This window comes from Teleopsis dalmanni, chromosome X, assembly GCF_002237135.1.
Source record: "Teleopsis dalmanni isolate 2A chromosome X, ASM223713v2, whole genome shotgun sequence".
NCBI lineage: Eukaryota > Metazoa > Arthropoda > Insecta > Diptera > Diopsidae > Teleopsis > Teleopsis dalmanni.
In genome coordinates this window covers 16,979,942-17,003,159 of record NC_051848.1, presented here as the reverse complement: position 1 = coordinate 17,003,159, position 23,218 = coordinate 16,979,942, and the positions used below count along the sequence as shown (strand labels likewise).

Genomic DNA, 23,218 nt, shown 5'->3' with positions numbered 1-23,218 from the left:
GTATATGTTTGTACTCAACCATAGCGAGCCGCACCATACGTCCGAACAAATAATTGTGGTCAAGCAATTGCTGATATATGTAGTTGTATTAAGTAAATGGAAAATGGTATAAAGCATAATGAGTAATTCGAGCATTTTCGAAGAAATATCTTTATTAAAACAGAGATATTTCTATACATCATATGTTACAATAACTTCTATACGAAGATCATAAAGACAAAGAGAGGGCCTGGTAAACCACTTAAAACCTGGTAAAATACTATTAAAAACGACAGGTGATGCAGGAATATAAACGAATAAACAATCTCGGCCTGAATTAGATTAATGCTAAGACAAATATGATGTTTATAAACACAAACATATGTTTATTGTGTTTATAAACACAAACGACTTCATCAAGTGCTGCGATATTTTTTAAGGATAATTTATGGTGCATTTACTATTTATTATTTAATAAATCAAATTAATAAATTAACAAAAAAAAACCCATAAATTAAATACTAAAAACTAAAATACGAATAGACAAAAAACTATAAGAGAATAATACAAAAATTTATATATAAAGAATAAAAATATTTATTACTTAAATAAAACACCGAAAGCAAATGATTGTAGAAATGTATATTATTTTTGATTTACTATTTATGTGTAACAAATGACACTGATTGAAGTAGAAAATATTGTGTGATATAATTTTATGTAATAATAAATTTTAACTTTATATATATATATATATATATATATACATAGTCCATATATAGGTGAAGTATTTTAAATACGGATTAAAATTAATTAACTGATTAATTTGAAGTATAAAACTTACCCTGCGATAAGGTTTAAGTTCTTCTGCCAGTAAATGGTGTATCTTGGCATCAGTTAAGTCTTTCTTTGAGGGATTATAGTCCAACTCATGCATATCCAAGTTACGTGAACAGCTGTGGTCTAAGTTAGTTAGGCTAGGACTAGTAAATAACAAAACAAGATAAGTTAAATTATATTTGATTAAAAACATAAATAGCAGCTAAATATCTAACTAGTGTGTGAACTAAATATTCAAGGAAGTAAGATATAAAGCTGCTTGTAAACTACATATGTGTGAGTATAATAGATTATTAATAATAATAAAAATTAAATTACAACCAATTTAAGTTAACTACTACTGTTAAAAGTACATGAACATACATATTGTAGATTATTAGTATAAAGTTTTGCATTTTACGAGTATTTACAATTTTGCTTACTGTTGTACCAAACATATGTTGTAAATATTTATATATTAAATAACATAATTAATCGAAATTAATTTTAAGAATTATTTAACTTAACTTAGAATTGTAACATTCAAAGTAAACGAATTTCAGTTACATTTACAGTGCATATTTATACGAATATAATATATATTTATACTATATAACTAATTAAGCTATATATGTTTTATATTTTTTAACATCAAACTTTTATGATAATTAAGCCAATATTAGTATTTCTCAATGCCTTTTCTCTTTGTCTTTTAATAACAATTTATTAAATAATAATATAATAATAAAAAAAATATTATTCACAAAAGAAATTAAAATAAATTACAATTAAAAAAATTAATTAATTTGATTGAAAAACTGATCAGAAAATAAAAATATGGATTAAAAAATGAAAACACATATAAATGAGTGAGAATGCAAGGACATAAAAAAATATTCCAATGAGTTTTATTAACGAAAAATCTATTTTTAAATTTAAATAAAGCCCAAATAAATTATATACGGACTATAAACTAATCAAGAAATTCGGATATTTCCTAAGACCACTGATGATGAGAACTTGGCAATACTCGAAACAGCGTTTTATGATCAGCCAAATTTCAATAGTCTCTTTTCGTGATAAAAACGCGTCACTGTCGGCAAGAAAAAATTAACATTTAATTAATTTTTTTTTTTTGATGTCAATGATAAAGATCATTACTGTGGAGCTTTAGCTTTAATTGGACAGTTTATAGCTGCCTTGAAATATTATTTCATTCACTATTCACTATAGATTCCCATTAAGTTTTAAAGAACATTTCTGAAATCTAAATAACTTCAATATAAACTTCTAATTTTATCTTTAGAAGTTCTATATTTTATAAGAATTAAATTTGAGATTATATCAGAAAAAGCTAGATATACAAATCTGTAGGTTATATATTTTTCAAAATTTGTTTGAAGTAGTAAATGCGGTTAAAAAATTGTGGTCGAAATACAAATAATAGTATTAATATATAATTTCATAATAGTATTAAGGGACGGCATTTTTTTATTTTTCAAAGTATACGCAAATTCTAATATGCGTATTAGAATTTACATATATACTCCATATTCTTTATGTACTTTACTTAGATATGTATATATAAAAATAATACAAGCAAGAAGAAAAAGGTTAAAATGCAATTACTTTTGTTAGTTATTCAATACGAAAAAAAGTGCAGTAGACTAAGATACTGAAAATATAATTGTTTTTATATGAAACATAAGTTTCATATTAAGTGAAATACGTCTACGTATAAAAAGAAAGGGTTACACATGCGCGTTTATAAAAATATTTTCATACAGGAATAAATAAACTATAAATTGAACTAGTCATTATGGTAAATATTAGTTACACAATACAATCAAAAGAAATGCATTAAATGAAAAGCAAGAAAATATAAAAGTAATTATACTAAATAAGTAAAATTAAAAAATGAGAACATTACTTAAAAATAAATTTTGTATGAAAAGAAAAAGAGTAATAATTTTGCTGAGGTACACATGCACGTCTAACTTTTGTCCTAAAATTCGTTTACCATGTAGTGTAAATGGTTGGTGGCGCCCACCTTCCACCAATGCAATTATTGGTGTAATTTCTGAACAGGGCACTCATCGATTCGGTGCCAGTTATTTGTCCAATCGTTGAGGGATTACGCCGCATAACTTCCATGGCATCACGCATTGTTAGTTTTGAATACGTTTCAATGATTTTGGGTTCAGCGCCCTAAAAACACAAAGTTCATTAGACTTTATATAATTAAAATATGGTTCACATTCAAAATATATACCGCTTGAAATTCTTGAAGTTCATTTCTATTTTATTTCTAATTAAAACTTACTTTTATATAACATAAAATTGAAATGCGCTTTAGAAAGTTTTTTTAAAAAATAAAATATTTAATATATGACTAATAAAAGTGATATATATTCTGAATTTTTAATTTAAGATCAAAAAAATTTTTGTTTTTTCTAACTTAATATATACTATATTTGATATGTATAAATGTATAAAATAGAAATGTTTTATAACTTCATTATCTGTATACATATTTTTTATATGCAAAGTATTCAATACTTTTGATCATTTTAATATTAAAATTTGATTAATATTTTATCACCTTTAAATCTCTGATTAACAGCGGTCTGATGAAACGGTTGTCGAAACGCTTGAATTTATCACGTACATTATAGTTACCAGTCTTTCCAACAATATCTTCAATACCAGCCATTAAATGATCCATAAACTAAATGAAATTTTTATTTTACTTTTTTGTTTATTTATTTACATCTCAATTAATAATAAAATTATTTATATAATTTCTTCAGAAACTTTAAATAATTTTTTCAGGGAAACTTGAAATTTTTTAAACTTCTACATTTTTGATTTAAAATATTTTCATTAAATTTCCAGTTAATATCATAAAAATATGTTAGTAGTTGTACTACAGGATCAAATAAAAATAGTTAAAATACCCACACATAAACATTTAGTAATATCAGTATTTAAATAGAAGTAGTGATATAAAGTAAATAAATAAAGAAATAGTTAATTAAATAGTTAATAAGTTCCGAGTGTATAGTTATATGTTAGGTTAGTAACGATTATTCTTAGAATACTAAATACGAATAATTTAAAAAGGTACAATTTATTGTTGAAATTTTTCACAAAGTCTTCGCAAGATACTACCACTTAAGATGTATTAAACAATAAAGATTCATGGAATATGCATATGCATTTAAATCTTATATTTATTGACATCAATGCTCAATATCCGAAGTTCGGATACTTTTAACACTATCAAAAGGGACAACACACGCAGCAGATTTCTGCGTGCTGCAACGACAACAACGGCATACAAGAATTAAAGTTGTATTTGGTAAAAATTTTGTACACTTATGTATTTGATTCAAAAATATTCAAAATCAATGTAACCCCTAAATTATTTGAAATCAGAATAGGCAATTTTCAAAAATTGACTTACTCGTTCATGTATACGCTCATTCATAGTAGGTTTGCGTTTATTAGCGCGTTTTACATTAAGTATCTTCACCAATGGCTTAATTGTAATACCTTGCAAAAACACTGTGAAGTATATGACAGCAATGGTCGTAGTTACAAACATATCCTTTTGCTTAACAACATTTTCATCCACTAATAAGACTAGAGCGAAAGCAACAGCACCACGTAAGCCACCGTAGGACATCACAAACTGATCGACACGAGACAATTTGTGTAGACGGAATCGATTAGCCAAGGCAGACAGTAGTATTACACCTGATTAAAAAAAACAAAACAATTGAGATTTTATGATATGTAAAGCATAAACTTTAACTCACCAAGAACACGAAAAACTGAACAGAAAGCAATAGTTAACAGCACAAACCATGTATTCCAGACATGGTGATTATTTACAGTAGCAACACCCAAAAACATAAAGATAATTGTTTCCGAAGAACTCGATAACATTTTTAAGGCATATTTAACAGTCGTGTGCGATTTTTGGGAAATATTCGATTCCACGTAGTTTTTCATCGTTATGCCGCAAAAAGTAATTCTGAAATTATAAATATTTTAATACAATAGTACGCTATAACATATAAGTAATTAAACTTACGCCAAAATACCACTCATATGGAAAATTTCCGCATTTAAATAAGCTAGATATGCCATTACAAATATGAAAATCGGTTCAATTACACGCACATGGTCTGTAAAACGTGTTACAAGACCTGTTAGGAAGCCCCAAATGATACCTATATATATGAAAATAATTGATAAAATATATTTTATAATCATAAACATTTTATTTAGTTTATAATGTTGCGTACCTATAACAGTACCACCAATTGCAACAACAAAAAATGATCCCACGCCGCTCACAACGTCTTGCGCTATTATATTAGATATACCAATTTCATTATATACTTCCATCATATGATACATGACAACCTGAAAATGAATATAAAAAAAAATTAAATAAATTTTAATGAAAATTTAAGGATTTCTCAACCCTTGGTACTTGCAGTCTCAAAAAATTATTTATGAATAATTGAATACAAGAATTATTTCCAAGACCACTGATGACGGTTCTTTGACAATACTCGAAAAAACTATTTTCAGCCAAAAATTAATTAAATAAAATATAACATATTTTATAGCCAATTAACAAAACTTCAGAAAAATGTGCGTATGTGAATATAAAAGTCAAATAGGTATGGCTTTGGGTCAGTTGGTTAAGGTGCGCTGACTGCTGACTCTGAGCTTTAAATTTGGCAGGACACGAGTTCGATTCCTGGTACTTGCAATCTCAAAAAACGGACGTCAATTTTGATCAATTTAATTAAATAAAATGATAAATTAAATTAAAAAAATCTACAAATCAACTTAAATTTAAAGTCGCATTAGTTTAACAATAAAGTAATTTTTAATACTAAAGTTAATAATAAATAAGTGTGTTATAAGCTATACTAACTATATAGTTTGTTAACAAATAATATATTTATTTATATAAGGAAAAATATTTCTTTTTTTTTTTTTGGATAAAAAATTGTTTGTTTCTCGGAAGCGGCTATTTACATTTTAACTTAAACTTTATGTTTCTGGAACTGAGATCTATATTTTTCTTAAGATTCCAAGCATAGCCGGGTCTATACCCGAAACCACACACTCAAAAGGGACTACAAAAATAGATTCCTGCGATTACAACAACTATAAAACAGATTTCTTAACAGACAACTATTTAAACTAAAGGTAAAGTTTGAGATATATTTGTCTACTGAATCCAGACTATAAACACCAATACATTTTTGTAATCAAAACTTTTGTAAACAATTAAATATATATTGCATTGCATATATACACTTACATATATATCCATAGTTTTATTTTCTAATAATTATAAAATTCAAATATTTCAATGTAATTCCTATTAAAGACTTTTTATTGTAAAGTAAAGCTTTTTTTATTACTAATTCTTATCAATAAGTTAACGAAAAATTCCCACAATTCGGTATATGTATATATATGATACATACATACAATGCATATATAAATATATAATCTATATTGAGTCATGTCTCTGTGTGTGCGTGTGTGTTTCTGTAAAAATATAAATATTATTTATACAAAACATATTTATATACTATATGTTTCCGCAATTATCTGTAAGTAGAATTTTATATATATTTTAATATGCCGAAAGGAAATGGTCTCATGTGTAACATTTTCAGCTCATTTATATACAGTAAAATAAATATTTTGTCATGAAACAAACAAAAAAGGTTCTAAAATCAGTTATTAAATATTTGAAATTTATTATGAAAAATGTCAAGGCTTTTAGTAACAATCCCTAAAATAACAACAAGATTGTTTATTTTATGAAGAAAAGGGAAAATAATATTTTCAAACTCTATCAATCATCAACGATGTATTACTCACAACTGATGATAAATTTTATATCGGCACTTTTGATTTGAATTCATAATGCCCATATGTACCCATAAGTGATTTTATTTTTTAAATATATATGTACGTATCAGTGTAGTAAGGTTGTACAGTATAGAAAATTGTAAAAATTCAAATCGTGAAATAGTCATAAGATTTTAAAATAATAGTACCATAAAAACACTTGTTGACAACAAAGCATAATTTTGTTATAAGATAAAAATAGAGATTTCGGAGGTGTTTCGGCCCCTAACTTTATACATGTCATCAAATTATATACTATAGCTCAGGGCTGTTCAAAGTACGGCCGCGGGCCACTTGCGCCCCGCGACTATTTTTAATGTACTACAATTACGCAAATTTTCTTTTGATGTGCTCGTAAAACCACAATTTTTTATTTTGATGGTATACCAAATAAATGAATTTAAATTGATAAATTAATAAAACTAAATTTAAAATTATAACCGTATTTTTTTTTTATCGAAAACAACTGTGAACATATAATATGTATTTGTATTTGCGGCCCTTCAATCTGTGCAATGATTTGTATTGGTCCGCGATGGCATCTGGTCTGGACAGCCCTGCTATAGGTAATAAAAATGGTCAACTACTATTATATATAGCTTTACGGGATTAATTTCCTATTTAGTTTAAGCTATTCTTGTCGTTTTTGGATGCAAATAAAAATAATAATCACTTAAGACTTTTAACCCAACGTTTCGATAATATTTTCATTACTACTTTTGCAGAAAATTGTTGATGAATTATTTCTATTTTATAATAACTTTAATATATATATAAATCAAATCGAATACCACTTAATTGCACACTTTATATTTATATTTAGATTGACAAATAAAACTTATAAAAGTGCTATAAAAATGTAGTATAGAACTATATTGTAGCAATTTTATATGGTATTTGCTTAACTGCATATGCAAAGGATGGATTTCATTATTATTATTATATTATTTTTATATACGTATATCGTATAATTATTCTTTACAATATAATATTTTAATTATTAATTATTTAATTTAAAGTTTAAAAATTATTGTTGGCTATTTTGACACCTGTAGCTTTACATAGATAAAAGTAGACAGACCAAATAAAATTAAGAATTTATTATTAGATAAAGAAACAATATTTTACAGTTTCAGCATAACCCGTCATAAATTAATACAATAGATTGACATCAATAATACTATAGGGTTTCCTAAAAACCGATAGGTTTCAACACTTCGTACTATTTTGGAATTGTTTAAAAAGCATAGTTTTTACATAGAACAATGAATTCAAATAACAATGAACAATGAATTCTCCAAAATATAATATATCGGTGATAAACCACACGACCAAAATGATTAAACCACAGGTCTACTCACAGAGTTAATAGATTCACTTGCTCTAACAGCTCGTTGATTTTTCTGATAATATAACATGTACCATAGATCCATTCAAATGAAAAGCCGTTTGTAATACGCCAACCCACAAATACAATAATTAAACGTTATTTATGTATTAGATTGTAAACATTATTTCGAATCATTATTGTTTATAAAATAAATAAATCACGTATGTATTTACTCTACAATTATAGATAAATCTACAAGACACGGTGGAGCCTTCACTGAAGCATATCTGTTATTTGAACCGTACCCACGCGAACATACAAGTTGTCACAATTTATATATTTTTATTTTAATAAAATGTTTAATGTGTTAGGACAGTACAAATTAAAATTAAATTAAAATTTTAGAATTCTAACAAAGTTAAATAATGCGTGTTGATTTTAAGAAGAAACTCGTTATTTGGGTCAGAGGTATCGATGTTAAAGACAAAATGGGTATGTCCGAAGAGTATGTCGACTCTGCTTAGAAGCAGACGAGACTTTCAGTTACATTCTCTGTGACTGCCCAGCCTTAATCTGGGTCAGGAGGAGGTCACTGGGTTGAGAACTATTCTCGCTTTCTGGCATTAGGAGGTCCTTAACAGCAGACATTCTGGCTTTCATTCGAAAGGCGGAATATCTTCTGTTCGGTTAGGATCTGTTGCAGCACAAAAAATGAACTATAGTTGCAGTGCTCCGCTCTGTTGGGAGTTAGTATCCCGTTTATTCCTATTACTATCGATTTTAAAGTTATTCTGTTTATTAACTTAAGAAGTTTTGCTAATTGCTATGATATATAATATTCTTTTCTATGGTAAATGCTTACTGCATATTTTTATTATGGGAATACTATTTAAATTTATCGCTATTATGTGAGCATTTTTACGCAATAAAAATTAGTTTCATTTTATATTTTATTCTAAACTTTCCAATAACTTATTTGAAGTGAGAATTCAACTAAAAAAAATAAACTAAAATATCATGTTGTTCTTCTAAGCAAGTTTAACATAACAGACTTTAAAGAACTCATTTTTCTTAAAGTTGTTTCATGTTAAGCTTTTATGAAATCTTAAAATCATAAGCCCACATTTTATTTTTATATGGAAAACAAGTATTATTATTAGTCTGTAAAGAGAGAATCGAAACTTATTGCTTCACCTACGTACGCATGTCAAAATTCAAGCACTTTTACTTGTCATCATCTTAGTCAGTCAGACCATTATTAACAACTTGAAATTACCACCATCAATAACAATAATAGCAACAACAATACAACCGTCAACAGTAACAACATCTCAGGAAAATTGATGTTAATGAGGTTAATAGCAAAGGTAAGATAGCATATAACAATATAAAAAAACAAGCACAAGTAGTAACCATAAGTAGTGCCTAAAACAAGATTTTTTTACTTACCGTCACCGCGTCGTTTAATAAGGATTCACCAAAAACAACAATGTAAAGAATTTCATTAACATGAATTTCTTCGAATACAGCTAATACTGCTACTGGATCAACCGCGGAAATTAATGACGCAAATAGGAATATATCTAAAAACTTTGGAGTTTGATCCGCGCCACCGAAGATACCGGTCAAGCCGCAGGCCCATAGTGAACCACCTAAAAGAAAAGAAAAAAATCAAAAATGTCATTAATAAATATATTTAAATCAATATTTTAATAAAATTTGAAGTAAACAAATCGGTATTAAATTGATATGTAATCAATGTAATTAATTTTTGTAGAAGGGAACAGCATCTGTTGCTGTCAGCACCGTTCAGTTACTGACGTTACAACGTGCATAAGCTGCCATAACATTAAATATGGACCAAGAAAACAGGCTGCCACAACCCTTCACTTTTTGTTACCTTCACTGAAAAAATAAATAATCGTTAGTGCAAGTTGGTCATGTTGATGGCACTGAGATTACAGAAATAAGCTGTCATTTCATTTTCATTATTCCAGTGATGTTGTTATGCACGTCGGCAACATTCAATATCTTGTTCATCCTTGCGTAAGCAAATTTTTTTTAAGTCTTATGACTTTGGAATTTTAGTAAAATTTCAATAAAACAGTTAGGACCAATTTTTTATGTTTTTAACTGACAGCAGCAGCAGCAGCAGCAGTAGCTATTAGTAGACAAATCAATACATTTAATTGACATTGTGTTGTCAGGAATAAATATTCCATTGCAAGAACTACGTTTCGTTAAATGTTTCAAACATTTATTAACTTATTTCAAATATAAAAAATATAAGGATAATGAATGAATTCAAAAACAAGAAAGTTTTCATTATGTTTCTACAATTTATGTGAGACTTGAATCTGAACCAACCAAGACTTTCTCTGCGGAATGAGAAAGTCGTTGCAGAATCAATAGCTGTAATCCTATTCCAGTATTCAATGGCAAATACAAGAGCTCAATAATCCTAGTATTTAGCACTCAAAATACTCTGAGCCAGTTTATCTGTACGTTATCTACAGTATATTAAGTTCATTTATAAGCTAATAAACTCAGTCATGTGGTTCTAGTCCATGCAGATTTTTTAAAGTTACGTTATGAATAAAGAACAAAATTTATTATTAAAGTTTTTAAATATTAAAAAATTGTTTTATTTTTTTTAACACTACATAATATTATAGTTTTGTATAAAGATATGATTTTTGTCCGATTAAATGGTTACACTTTTGTTTCTTAGTTTCGATTGACTCTTTAGATTTTTATTAAGAATGACTGAAGTCATTTTTGAAAAATTTAAGATTGGATTAACCAATCGAATTATAGCTTCTAAAATTTTCAGGAATTTTCCAGAAGCTTACTTATCTCCATCCTATAAGATTGAAGCTTCAATTTTCTAAACCGCGTCGTAAGCGTCTTTAGCTTTTTCGACAATAGACAGATGACGAGATCAGTGTCCAGTAGTATTTGGACATCTCATTGATCAAGTATTTTATATGAAACTGAGATCTTTTGATACAGTTTCGAAAGTAAACATTTTACAACAATGTTTCCATAAGAAATATAGGCATTAAGACTGAATGTTATTGGCTTTATAAACGCGCATAGGCGCTTTAAGATATTTTAATGTGCAATAAATAGGTACGTATTCTGAAGATACAAAAGTGTAAAATGGTGGCGCAGTGCCGTTATATTATTTTGGGGTTTGAACGTGCATATGCACTTATTCGATTAAGGTTCTCAGACCGCTATCCATTCGTCAATAGCAGACCAGAAATTTATAAAAAGATAGCCAAAACTTTATTTCGATTTGTTAACTCAATCTTTCGTTACAAGCCTTTTGAAGTTGCCGTGTTAGTGAACGTCGTGTAAGGATTAAATTATTTATAATAAAAGATTTAAAAGCAATGAAAATTCATACATAAATCGTAAATATATTAGGTGAATCTACTTCAATAGGTTTTAATGCAGTATCAGGTGCATTAACACCAAAAATTTTCGCAAAAATATTGCATATGGCCTTAAATCGTCGTTTACTGAGTGAAATTAAGCAAACCCTTTTTCATCTATTAAAATTGTTTAACTAAATACTCCGTTTACAATTCTGAATGCACATTAGATGTCACATTCGCTAACAATCTAATAAAAACATTACAAAGGCGACTTTGTGAGCAATATCTGAAAGGTTTTCGAAAGAAATAAAACACATTTTGAGCATAATTTCTTAATTGAGGAATTGGATCTACTACGATGATCCTTAATCAAAAAGAAAGATTAAAAAGTGAAGTGATATTGGCCAAGAATATGTAAGCGTCAGTTTTATGGGGAGCAGAAGAAATTTTATTATTAGATTACTCTCTAACGAATAAAACAATAAAATCAGTTTATTATTGCAATCTTAATTGGATGTTAAAATGAATAAAATCATTAAAATCAGTGAATAAAGAACAAAATGTTGCAATAACCAGTCCAATTCACAAGATTAACAATAGTTCCCTCTAATTTCTGGCTCTTCTCATATTTCGAAAAATTCGTTTGTGTGAAACGATTTTCATTAAACGTTCCCTTCATTTCATTTCCATTCCACGAACTCATTAAACATCTTTGTATTCATTTATATACGCATATGCATAAATTTAGTACAATGATCAACAGTTTCTTGCCTTAATAGAACAAATAAAACTAATATCTTATTAAACTGCCATTAGTCAATTGAAATCGTGATCACACTTAATTATGATAACAATAAACACAATCATGATATTCGGATACCTTAGAGAGGGTCAGGAGATTAACAATTTCAATTAGCAGATGCTCAAAAAGCGACAATAAATTTTTTGGCACGCGATCAATTTAAGTTAAATAAAACAAAAAAAGAAAAGAATTGAGCGAAATTTTGCGTTTCGTTTTCTACTAATCACAATTCAAAGAAAAAAACTAAATAAAAAATATCTACAAAATAATAAATCTTTTTCTACTAAAAGCGCAACGAACGCACTTGTATTTTTTATTTAAAAGGAATTCCAAAATGGATCATGCAAGTAAATTTGTAAAAACTAATAATATCTTAATAATGTGTATCTCATAAAAATCTGAAAGCCTTGATAAATGAGCTTAAGAACTTGCCCAAATTCTAAATTTCTAAACTTTAATAGTCATACCAACAAGTTGAGTGGTTGACTTCTCTATCAACTACGCTTGTTACAAGATTCTTATCATAGCATAACAAGATGACCCTTGTCATCAAGACCCCAAACACAAAAACAAGATAAGAGACAGCATATGAGATATATTAGATCGATCTCCAATTAAAAAATACTGTTCAACTTTTGAGGTAACATAATTATTCTTTTCTATATACACCATGTTAATACAACATGTTAAATGTGTGTATGTATTATTTTATATTGTATTGTATATACACAATATATATCATACTCTCATATAATAGATTGGTTATAAAGCATAAAAAATAACATATTAATTAAAAACCGGAATAAATTTCACTGAAAAATTATTTATAACTACTAAACTAGAAAATTATTTTTACTGGCTTATCTGACGGGTTATCATAGCCTGCATCACGATCTTAACAAGATGGGTCTGTCTCACGAGAATGTGTCGACTTTGTTTGGAATCAATTGAAAGTCCTAAACCCATTATTTGTAACTCTTCGGCTTTAGTCTAGGTTAGGAGAAAACAATTACACACTTAACGTATGATATTAATGAACCTTCAACAGGTCATAATTTAGCTGTTGTTCGAAATGAGGTATAGTTCATTTTCAGTTAAGGTCGTTTCGCAGTACAAAGAAACATTCATTGTTACAATTCTCCGTTCCGTTACTAATTAGTATCCCATGTATTCTTATTTTATTTTAATAGTGAAATTGATCTAAATCGATGTAGTTTCTAATTTCTGATTTTTAATATTGTGTTGTGTATAGAGTTTGGCACCGGTCAAGTAAAATCAATCGCCAATGAAGGACGTAAGGATGCTTCGGACTTGGTAACCGATTTTTGGCGACTCACACAAGCGACTTAGGGACAATGATTTACACATATGCACCTGGAATGTCTGAACCCTCTATAGGGAAGGAATCCCTTAATAAATGTAAGGCTAACATCACCGCCATCCCGGAAATGCGATTGACAGAACAAGGCTGCTATAAAAGAGCGAACTGTGATGTCTACTACTGCTGTCATGCAAATAGGCATGAGGAGTTTACCAGTTGCGGTTTTGCGATTAACAAGAAGGTCTGAAAATCAGAAAGGCTTTTTACAATCCGCATTAAAGGAAAATTCTTCAATATTAGCCTAATTTGGGCTCATGCGCTGACAGAGCAAAAGGATAATTTCATGAGAGATACCTTCATTGGTCCAACGTTCGGAAAATTGAGCTTTCATCTCAAACAACGGTCTGAGAGTTATTGATTTCGATGTGGTGCGAAACATAGTAGTATGTATCACTCACCGTAATATTCAGAAGACAACGTGACTATCTCCCAATCTATTAACACAAAACCAAATTGATCATTTTGTAATTAACGTAAGACATATGCCAATGTTTACATGTGAGCCTCAAGCACTTGAAACAGAGATCCAATATTTAGAATTCAAGATTATTTTCCCATAAGATAATGAATAAAAGCACATTAATTTTCATTGAATGTTCACTTTTTTGCCTTTCAACCGTTTTTACGTATGCGCCTCTTTCAATTTAAATAAATTAAAATGAGCACAACATTTCATTAAGACACCAGAATTGTTTGTGATATAAGATGTACTCGTACTCAAGTATGCTTTGTACATATCGGCATAGGACGGGTGTCTATGTTTATTGAAAATTCTTTAAGTTAATTATGAGTGTAGGCGCTGCTGTGGGTACTGCAAAATAATTATTATTGCTCCCTCCTATTACTTATTTGTTTTGTAAGCTAATAAAAGAAATTTAAAAAAAGTCTTTTTAAAATGGTACAGTTTATGACTTTTTCCATTCAGAGATGAATTGTAGTTTTCTTCTAGTAGAAGTGTTTGCAGTTGTTTATTAACATTTCGAATAAATTAGCAATTTATTTTTAATTAATTTATTTCACTTAACCATTATGCTTTATTTTTGTTTGCAAATCGTTAGAAATCAACTATTTAACTTATGTAACTTAAAGGCGGAAAAGGTGGATCTGTAACGAGGAATTGCGCACCAGAAACACCGTTGAGAAACACAATCAACAAATTGAAGAGGAATGTTTAAATCCGAAACTACTGGACACATTATAGGTAAAACGACATCAATCACATAACTCCCGATAGTGTGGCACTCAAAACTATGATGGAGCTTTAATTCCTATGTATTAAAGAGAAGTTAAAGAAGTTAAAAAAGTAAAGAAGAACGTACTCGGTAGAAATAAGCCGTATCACTATATATATATGATGTATAATACATGTATAATAGAACGAAAAGTATAGAAGCTTTGGCTGATATATACAACGATATGATTATCCGTTATAAAGTTTTGTTTATAAAATATATTTGTGATTAAGATCAAATTTTGTTGATCAAATTTTTATTTCAATATATTGCTTAAACTTTAGTATTAGATGCGAAATATAATATTATTGAAATGTCTTTCATGGGACAACTTATAACATTGGATCATGAGGGTTTGACTCACATCTTTGTTATTTTCAAAAAAAAAGTACTGATCTAATAGACACATCATAATTTAAATGGCAACCTTAAACTAAATATATAAAGCCTTTGATGACAGTTCTCTTGAACTTATGTCACTGAAATAATAGTGCTGCCAAATCAGGATCATTAAATGTATAACTATTTATAAAAATTAACTTTCTTATTCGAATTTCGAGTATTTTCAAGACCCGGACACCTATGAGCTTAAATTATAGTATAGTTTTCTTACTGTTTTAACTGTTAAATAAGAAACAAGCATTTTTATATTTGTAAAAAAACAATCAAAATCAATCAATCAATACAACCACTTTAATAGGTTCCTCCTCCTGATTTAACTATAACAATCGGAATTTCTCCATACAAGTTTACTAGGGCTTTGAAAATAAGTTATTTTTAATATTAAATAATACTTAAAGGACACTAAAAATATGAGCAAGATATATAATTTGCAAAGAGTATATTCGTAACTAATATATAAGCATATTAGACATTGAATTATCCATTTCCATTTCCAAAACATTTATAAGTAATTATTATTATTGTATTGACCAATAATTGCATAAAACTAATTATAGTTGTTTGTTAATAATTAACTTACCTATTGTTGCTATATTAAATATTGTGCCAACAACAGCCATCAGTAGAATTGTACCTAGATTATCGAAAAACATTCGATTTGGCATAAAATAGCCCGCATCCAATATAATCGGTGGAAGCATATAGAAGAAGAAAGTGTTCGGCGTCAACGGAGAGACAGCAACTTCAGTTCCAAAAAACAAGACAACACCGATAACCACGCCCACAACAATCAACAGACAGGATTCAGGAAATATTAAATGCAATTTCGGTGTCATATGAAAGCCTAAAAAAACACAAACACAAAAACAAAAAGTAAAAATATTTAATTAATCAACTTGTTAACAAAAATTAAAAAAAAGTTAAATACGCCTTCAAGTCATTTCATATTCTATACAAACAGATGCAAACACCAGTTGCTTTTATTGAAAGTAAAAGGTACAGACGTACCGTTTAACCACAAAATTATACAAATAAAAAACCTACTTTAGTATTTCTTTCAAATATTTGCTTTTCTGACATGACAGCTACAAATTGCTGATGGGGTCGAGCTGCAATTGAAAGGATCTTTATTATGTGGGGAACTTGAGTACTACATGTACAAACTTTGCAAAAGTCATAAAAGTAAAAAAGATATTAGCAAGCAATAAAATCAGCAATTTACTTGTTATAGAAAGACTAAAAATATTAAATAAAGATTCGATTACTTCAATGCGAAAGTCAGTTAGACACTTTCTGCCCTCTTCCAAAGAAGAGCACCCATTTAAATGTCAAAGTTCTAAAAAGGCACAACAATTAAAAGTACTCACATAGCATTTTGACCTTCATTTTATACAAATTTTTATTCGTACAAGTCAAAATGGAATTGAGCAATCTTTATAATGCGTAGAAACTTTTGCTCCCCACTTCGAATAACTACGGAGCCTTGGAATAAACTAAATAAGGGGAGCCAAACAACCTTTTCGAAAATAAAAATTTTACCGCAAAAAACTAATGAAAATTGTTGCTTTTACTTTAAGATTGAAGTTCGTTTTTGAAATATCGTTTTAGTATATTTCACTGCCATTGTCAAGTGCTTTTCTGTTGGCTAGGATTTGGTTAGGGATTCATGCAGAACACCTCCTTCCTGTGTCAAGTATTTTTAATTAAGAAATATCTTATCTTACATTTCGTTCACATTTTACCGTTTGATAAAAGGTAATAACCACAGTAAACGTAAGTGCCAACAATTGCAGCTGTTGAGAATGTCCAAAAATGTTAAATAATTTAGCATTTGAAATCTAAACTTTAGGTTAGATAAATTTAACAATGGGCCTCGGAGGCATATATTGCCCATAGTGAAAAAAGTTGAAAATTAACACTGGGCGCCCAGTTTTAATCAAAATTGAATGATATAAACATATTCGTATGATATGTATTTTTAAATAGAAAATATTTATGACGTATTGACTTACTCTCGAATAATTCTTACCAATTTTTGCAATACTAGCTGATAATATCCAGATACCGATAATAAATGGCGTTTTCACACGATCAAAATCCACTTGAGATAATGGATAGCGTTCGGCATGATGTCCTTCCTTGTATGAATCGGAATCGGAAAGAAAAATATTTTTTGACATTTCTTTTGATGGCTTAGAAAAGTCCGGAATGGCACCATCACTTGTCTGTAACGAAAAAAATTTTATTTTTAAATAAATTTGATGTTTCCAAAATTTATTACTATAACATATATTCAAGTTACTATAACTACATATTAACAATTAATTTTAAAGTGAGTTAGAATAATTATGACTCTATTTTTTTTACAAGTTTTTATTCGTAAAAGCAAATTTTCTGGCTAAAAGCAAATTTTCTGATCAACTTTATACAGCTTTTTACCATATCATTTATTTTTTTTAATTACACATCTCAAATTTTATTTATACCACTCTGTTGCTGAGGGCAAAGTGAAGAAAAGTGAAATAGGAACAAGGTCTTCAGAGGTGAATCAATTGTTACCACCCATTCGAAAAAGATCGAAAAAGTCCCATACCGCAACGAATAATATGCATTTATAATACGTCACTATACTCTGAGTAAAGCGCAAAATGGCTAAAAAAAGGGGAAAGCCTGTTTTAATTGTTTAAACTAATTTAATTATTTTCCATTTCAGTTTGTTTAGACAAATGGACAGACCACGATGGCTAATAGTAGCATACTCAGACGTTCCCTTTAATGTGTTCGAAACAGCTTGAAAAGCTCTTTACTCACTACATTCGAAGGAAATAATTATTACACAAATGTTAAGGAAATATGAGAAATATATGAGACTAAATAGATAATTTCATTGATATACTGTCCGGATACTGTCCGTATAAGGCACAATAATTCGACTCTATAAAATATTCGTGTAGTTATGTATAAATTAAATGCATAAAGCCAAAAGTTCGAATTCTGTTAACAAGCATAACAAATCAATTTTATGATATAACTGATTAAGAGCTAGTGATCACCATAAATAGCACGACTTGTTTTTTTTTTTTTTTTTTTTTTTTTTTTTTTATTGATGATGGACTTTTGAAAGTCATTATGTATCTATCTAGCTTTATCTAACGAAATGCACTTTTAAAAGGTCAAATGCGAGTACATATATTATTAGAATTGCGTGTGAATGAAAAAAAATAGAGCAACAAACGAACACTTTATATGAAATTGTATTTATTTGCTTCTACTTATTAATTATATTGTACATACATATTTATAAAAATACATATGTGTATATATATTAGATATGGGTATTTACCGAGTTCTTTTGTTTCGCTACATGCTAGATAAAATTTTGCCATGATAAACAAACATTGTAAATATTGTTTAACAAATGTTACGCATAAATGATATAATAAAAGTATATAAAACACGGTTGTTCAACTAACTTAGTTATTATCTATTACCGCCCAAAACGTTGACAAATTATTTACAAGCGTTTTTATATGAGCAACAACTGATAGTTACTTGGGAAAATAAACAAAATATACAAAACACAAGGTAAATCAACAAAAATGCGAAACATTATTATAAGAATAATATATATTATAAATATTTAGAATGTAAAAACCGGGCGTGAATATCACAATACATATTGATATATGGTATATGCACCTATATCACGCATATATTTTCAATAACTAATTTAATGTAAAATCTAAACGGTAAGTTGAATTAAGCTTGAATATATCACATATACATATACATGCAACATGTGAATATTACATACAAGGTTTTTCAATAATTTTGCGAAGTGCCATCTATTTGTCAATAGTAGAACTAGAACTCTGATGGATTTTAATATTTTGCCTTTTATAAGAACAGATCCAATATTTCATTATTAACTGTCATTTATTCTATCCTCATAACGCATTAGAAGTTGATGTGCAGAGCTCTGTATTGTGTATTGCGTGTGCACTCACTTACACACTTGGAAAAGGTGACGTTCTAAAACTGAATCTGGTTTGTTAGTGAGCCATTTACATCATAAAAAGGATTCCTTAGAAGGTTTTCAAAGAACTACATTAACACCAAAAACGTTTGCAAAAATACAATATTTATAGTTTTAGAAGCTAGGCATATGCAATTCATTAAACACAGTGAGCAATATTTTTTGGGGGCCATATGCAATAAAAAACATTCGAAATGCTATCTTAAGAAGAAACTATTGAGTAAACTTGGCTGTTCGATTTATAAACGAGGTTGTATGCAGGAATTGGCTGTAAGTATACTTATACTATACTATATATATACTATATATATTCTTGACAATACAAACAGAATGTTAGTAGTAAATCACATTCAAACTAATGAAACCATAAACTTAGATTATTATTTAAACCTCTTAGACGATTTGGATACAAAAACTTCAAATGATGAAAATAATTTTTCATTAAAATGATGAGTTGATCTTCTTACACAGCTCAAAGAAATCATTAATAAAATTAGTGAAATGAAGTAAGAATAGTTGAATCTTGCCTTCTTTCCGGCGAAAGCTTAGGAAGAAGCAGTAAAGTCAGTTCAACATTTTTAAATAAGGATTTATCCTTACACCAAATTGTGAACAATAAAATATACTAACAGATCCAAAAAAAGTAATGGTGATAATATATAGTTTGCATATCTGTACGGTGTCCATCGAATTTTAAAAAATATATACCAGAAATTTCATTATTCAAAGGATCTGTTAGGGTGCATAGAAGAACTCGCGTTATCATTAATATTTTCTCGATCTTTCTAAAAGTGTTCTTTAACATTGTTTCGAAAGCACTTAATTCCTGCTAGTTATGACGTATCTCGTTTCTTGAAAGTAATCGCAACATAAGAACGGTTTCGACTAAGAATACCGTGAACAGTATCAAAATTTTTGCTACTCTCTGATAATGCCTTGTATGAAATAGAAAATTGACAGATTTTTTTTCTAAGTCAATATTTATATATTTATTAGTATATAAATTCATCAACAGAAAAAAATGGTGTAAAGTAAACAAATTTGATTCCAAATATTTAATATTTGTTATGGTCGGCGAACAATTCTCTAAATTCATTTGAATATGAACCAGTAGTTTTAATAAATTAATAATAAGATATATAAACAAATAACGAGCAGGAAATACTAGTTGAATTAAAATTCATTTTTTGCATTTTTTCCGTTTGTTTTTTTTTATTCGTTTTCTTTTGTAATAAACTTTTTATGGTCTTAAAAAAAATGATAATTAATCAAATAATATTTTTAATTAAAGGTCTTATGAACTTAATGTTGTTTATTTTAAAATTATGTAAAAATATATGAATTAACATTAAATATTTTATCTTATTAAGCAAAATAATTATAAATAAAAACAAATTATCTGTTTATCTAAGGCTTATGATGTATTACTTTTTAAATATTGTTATTGATTTCAAAATAAAATATTTCAAGTAACAGAATTTCATATTTAAAAGCTTAAATATTTATTGAAATTAATAAATTGTTAACTAACTATATATAGAAAAGACAGTTTTAAAAAATTCTTTTTTCTTTTTAAAAAAAATATCTTTTTAGAATCGACGTAAAGATGTTATATTTAAAAAAAAACTTTTTACATAAAAATGTTCAGATACTTATGGTCAATCTGGCGAGATTATGGTCAATCTTGCTTTAAAAAAGATAAGGTTTCTATATATATATAAAGTACTTTTATATATAAAGTACATGGTTTCGTTCCTCTTTCCATACCAGCCATGTTTCTTTTTATAATTCTCATTGATTATAAAGAAAAGTGTTTTTTTCTCATACACCACATCATTGTGTTTGGCAACGCTGCCTGTTCTATTATAACGATTTATGGTACGATACATAAACATTTTATTCACTTTAAGGTGTTTGAGCTCACGAACAATAGTTGATTGTGATTTTCCAGCCAAGTATAACGCAATCACACTATAACGTTTGTATTCCACTTCGAGTAACTTTTGTTCTATAAAACTTGAATGCAAATACTTATGGTAGCTTGTAAACAACATAAATAGCTGACATTCGTATGAATTTCACGTCGTTGGCAATATCAATTTGACAGATATACCTGTGTGTAGTTGCTAACACCTGAATCGCCAAACCCTACAGTTAAGTTCAACATTGGAAAATGAAGTTTATTAGATTATAATTAACGTAAAGTGATTAAATAATAGAAGAAAAATTTTACTTGTGAAGTGTCATTAACTGAAGAATCAAAATGATAAACAAAAAAAAACGTAACGGAAAAAATTTAGTTGTTGATGAGAACTAAAAGCAGAGGTATAAGTAAAAAGGAAGTTGTCAACAACCTATATAATTAACGTTCACAAATTAAGAGAAATCGACTAGAAACAAACATAGCAGATGAAACACGGGAACAGAATGGTATGACCATTGAGGCAAATTTTGTTTGAGGAACTCATTTAGTCATTATAAAAATGTAGAACCATTTTAAATGGCGAAACATTTGCTCAACAATTCTCATGTACTTTAATATTTGTTAAAGAGTTTTCTAAATTATTATTTATAATTTATATATATTTAAATATTTAATATTTATAGGGTTATACGGTTATAGTACATTGAACTTAATTGCGGTTCAAACCCACAACTTTATGGATGCCAATTAGTTAATTTATTTATGGGATTTTACTTAGTTTCTCTTAATTGTTATAATTGTTAATTACTGTAGACTTTTCAATTTAGTACCTTGTTTTTTAATATTAATAATTAGAATTTTAAGTTAATCCAATAGAATTTTATTTAAATATATTTAATTAGTATTAATATAATTCCTATTTATTATTAATTTAACATTTATATATCAAAAAGATCAATTATGAATTATGAAATAATGAAGTATGTGTGAAAATATTTGTAAATAATGCAATTAACAGAATTTTCATTATTTTACGAAACTAACGTGCTTTGATTTAATTGATAAAAAATTTAATATTGCCATTACATATATTCTCAATAATGTTTTAAAAAATAATTTTGCTAGCAAATACAGAGAAAATGATTAAATTTAAATGATTAAATAAATAAATATTTAAGAAGGTTACTGACCTATTATCAATAGTAGCATTCAGTAGCATTCGTAAATGTAATGGTAAATAATTGTAATGCATTGCATCAAATAATTAATAAAATAAGCAACTGCTTTTATTTTTAATTTATCAAATTGCATTTACTCACATTTTACAAATATGAAATTCAATAAAAATTAAAAACATTCAACAAAAATGTCATTCACGTCACTGAGAGCTAAAGTTTTTTGCCTCACACCCGGCAGATACTCGTACTATATAAATCTTACATGCGTGGAGGGAGATGTCACTTTGAAAGTAAATATTGGTAATTCTATCTATAAAAACGAGTGTTTTCGAAATGGATATGAGCTTGTATGAATTCGTAGTTCGTAGTTGCTATACAAATGTTAGCAGTTAGCAGTTAGCAGTTAACGTTTAGCATTTAGGAAATTGTATTGGCAAGGCAAGTTCGATTTATGCAAATGGGAGTTGCTTTGACTTTGCTTTGAGCAAAGACGTCATAAAAAAGTACGTTTTATATGGCACGTTTTATGGCTTAAGGCACAATGTTTATGTATATTAAAATACCCCAGTAAAATAATTATATGTGCAGTACTTAAAAACTAATTTAAACTTCAAAAAAATTTGTTAGGGTGAATTTAGTTTATTATTTGTTTTTATGTTTAGTAGTCTAATTAAAATAATAAAAAAATTTTATTCAAATTAATTTTTTTTAAGAGAAAAATTAACTTTATTTTAAATCTTCATAGAAAATATTTATATGTGCAATTCACATTTTTTGCTAAAAACAATTAAATATTTTAT

General features: G+C 27.9%; 1 protein-coding gene across 8 annotated transcripts in view; it reads right to left on the bottom strand.

Moving 5' to 3' along the window:
• LOC119689960 overlaps positions 1-23,218 on the bottom strand; it is a 72,683-nt gene that overhangs the window by 35,219 nt on the left and 14,246 nt on the right. For 5 of the 8 annotated variants that reach the window (XM_038104913.1, XM_038104916.1, XM_038104912.1 and 2 more), the window contains exons 2-11: positions 17,310-17,505; positions 15,861-16,124; positions 9,530-9,732; positions 5,112-5,232; positions 4,898-5,036; positions 4,620-4,837; positions 4,265-4,557; positions 3,401-3,526; positions 2,819-3,006; positions 824-962 (exon numbers count right to left, since the gene is read on the bottom strand). In XM_038104913.1, the coding sequence (XP_037960841.1) occupies positions 824-962; positions 2,819-3,006; positions 3,401-3,526; positions 4,265-4,557; positions 4,620-4,837; positions 4,898-5,036; positions 5,112-5,232; positions 9,530-9,732; positions 15,861-16,124; positions 17,310-17,505 (1,887 nt within the window). The remainder of the gene's footprint in view (positions 1-823; positions 963-2,818; positions 3,007-3,400; positions 3,527-4,264; positions 4,558-4,619; positions 4,838-4,897; positions 5,037-5,111; positions 5,233-9,529; positions 9,733-15,860; positions 16,125-17,309; positions 17,506-23,218) is intronic. The other 3 variants (XM_038104915.1, XM_038104919.1, XM_038104917.1) reach the window with 1 other exon arrangement.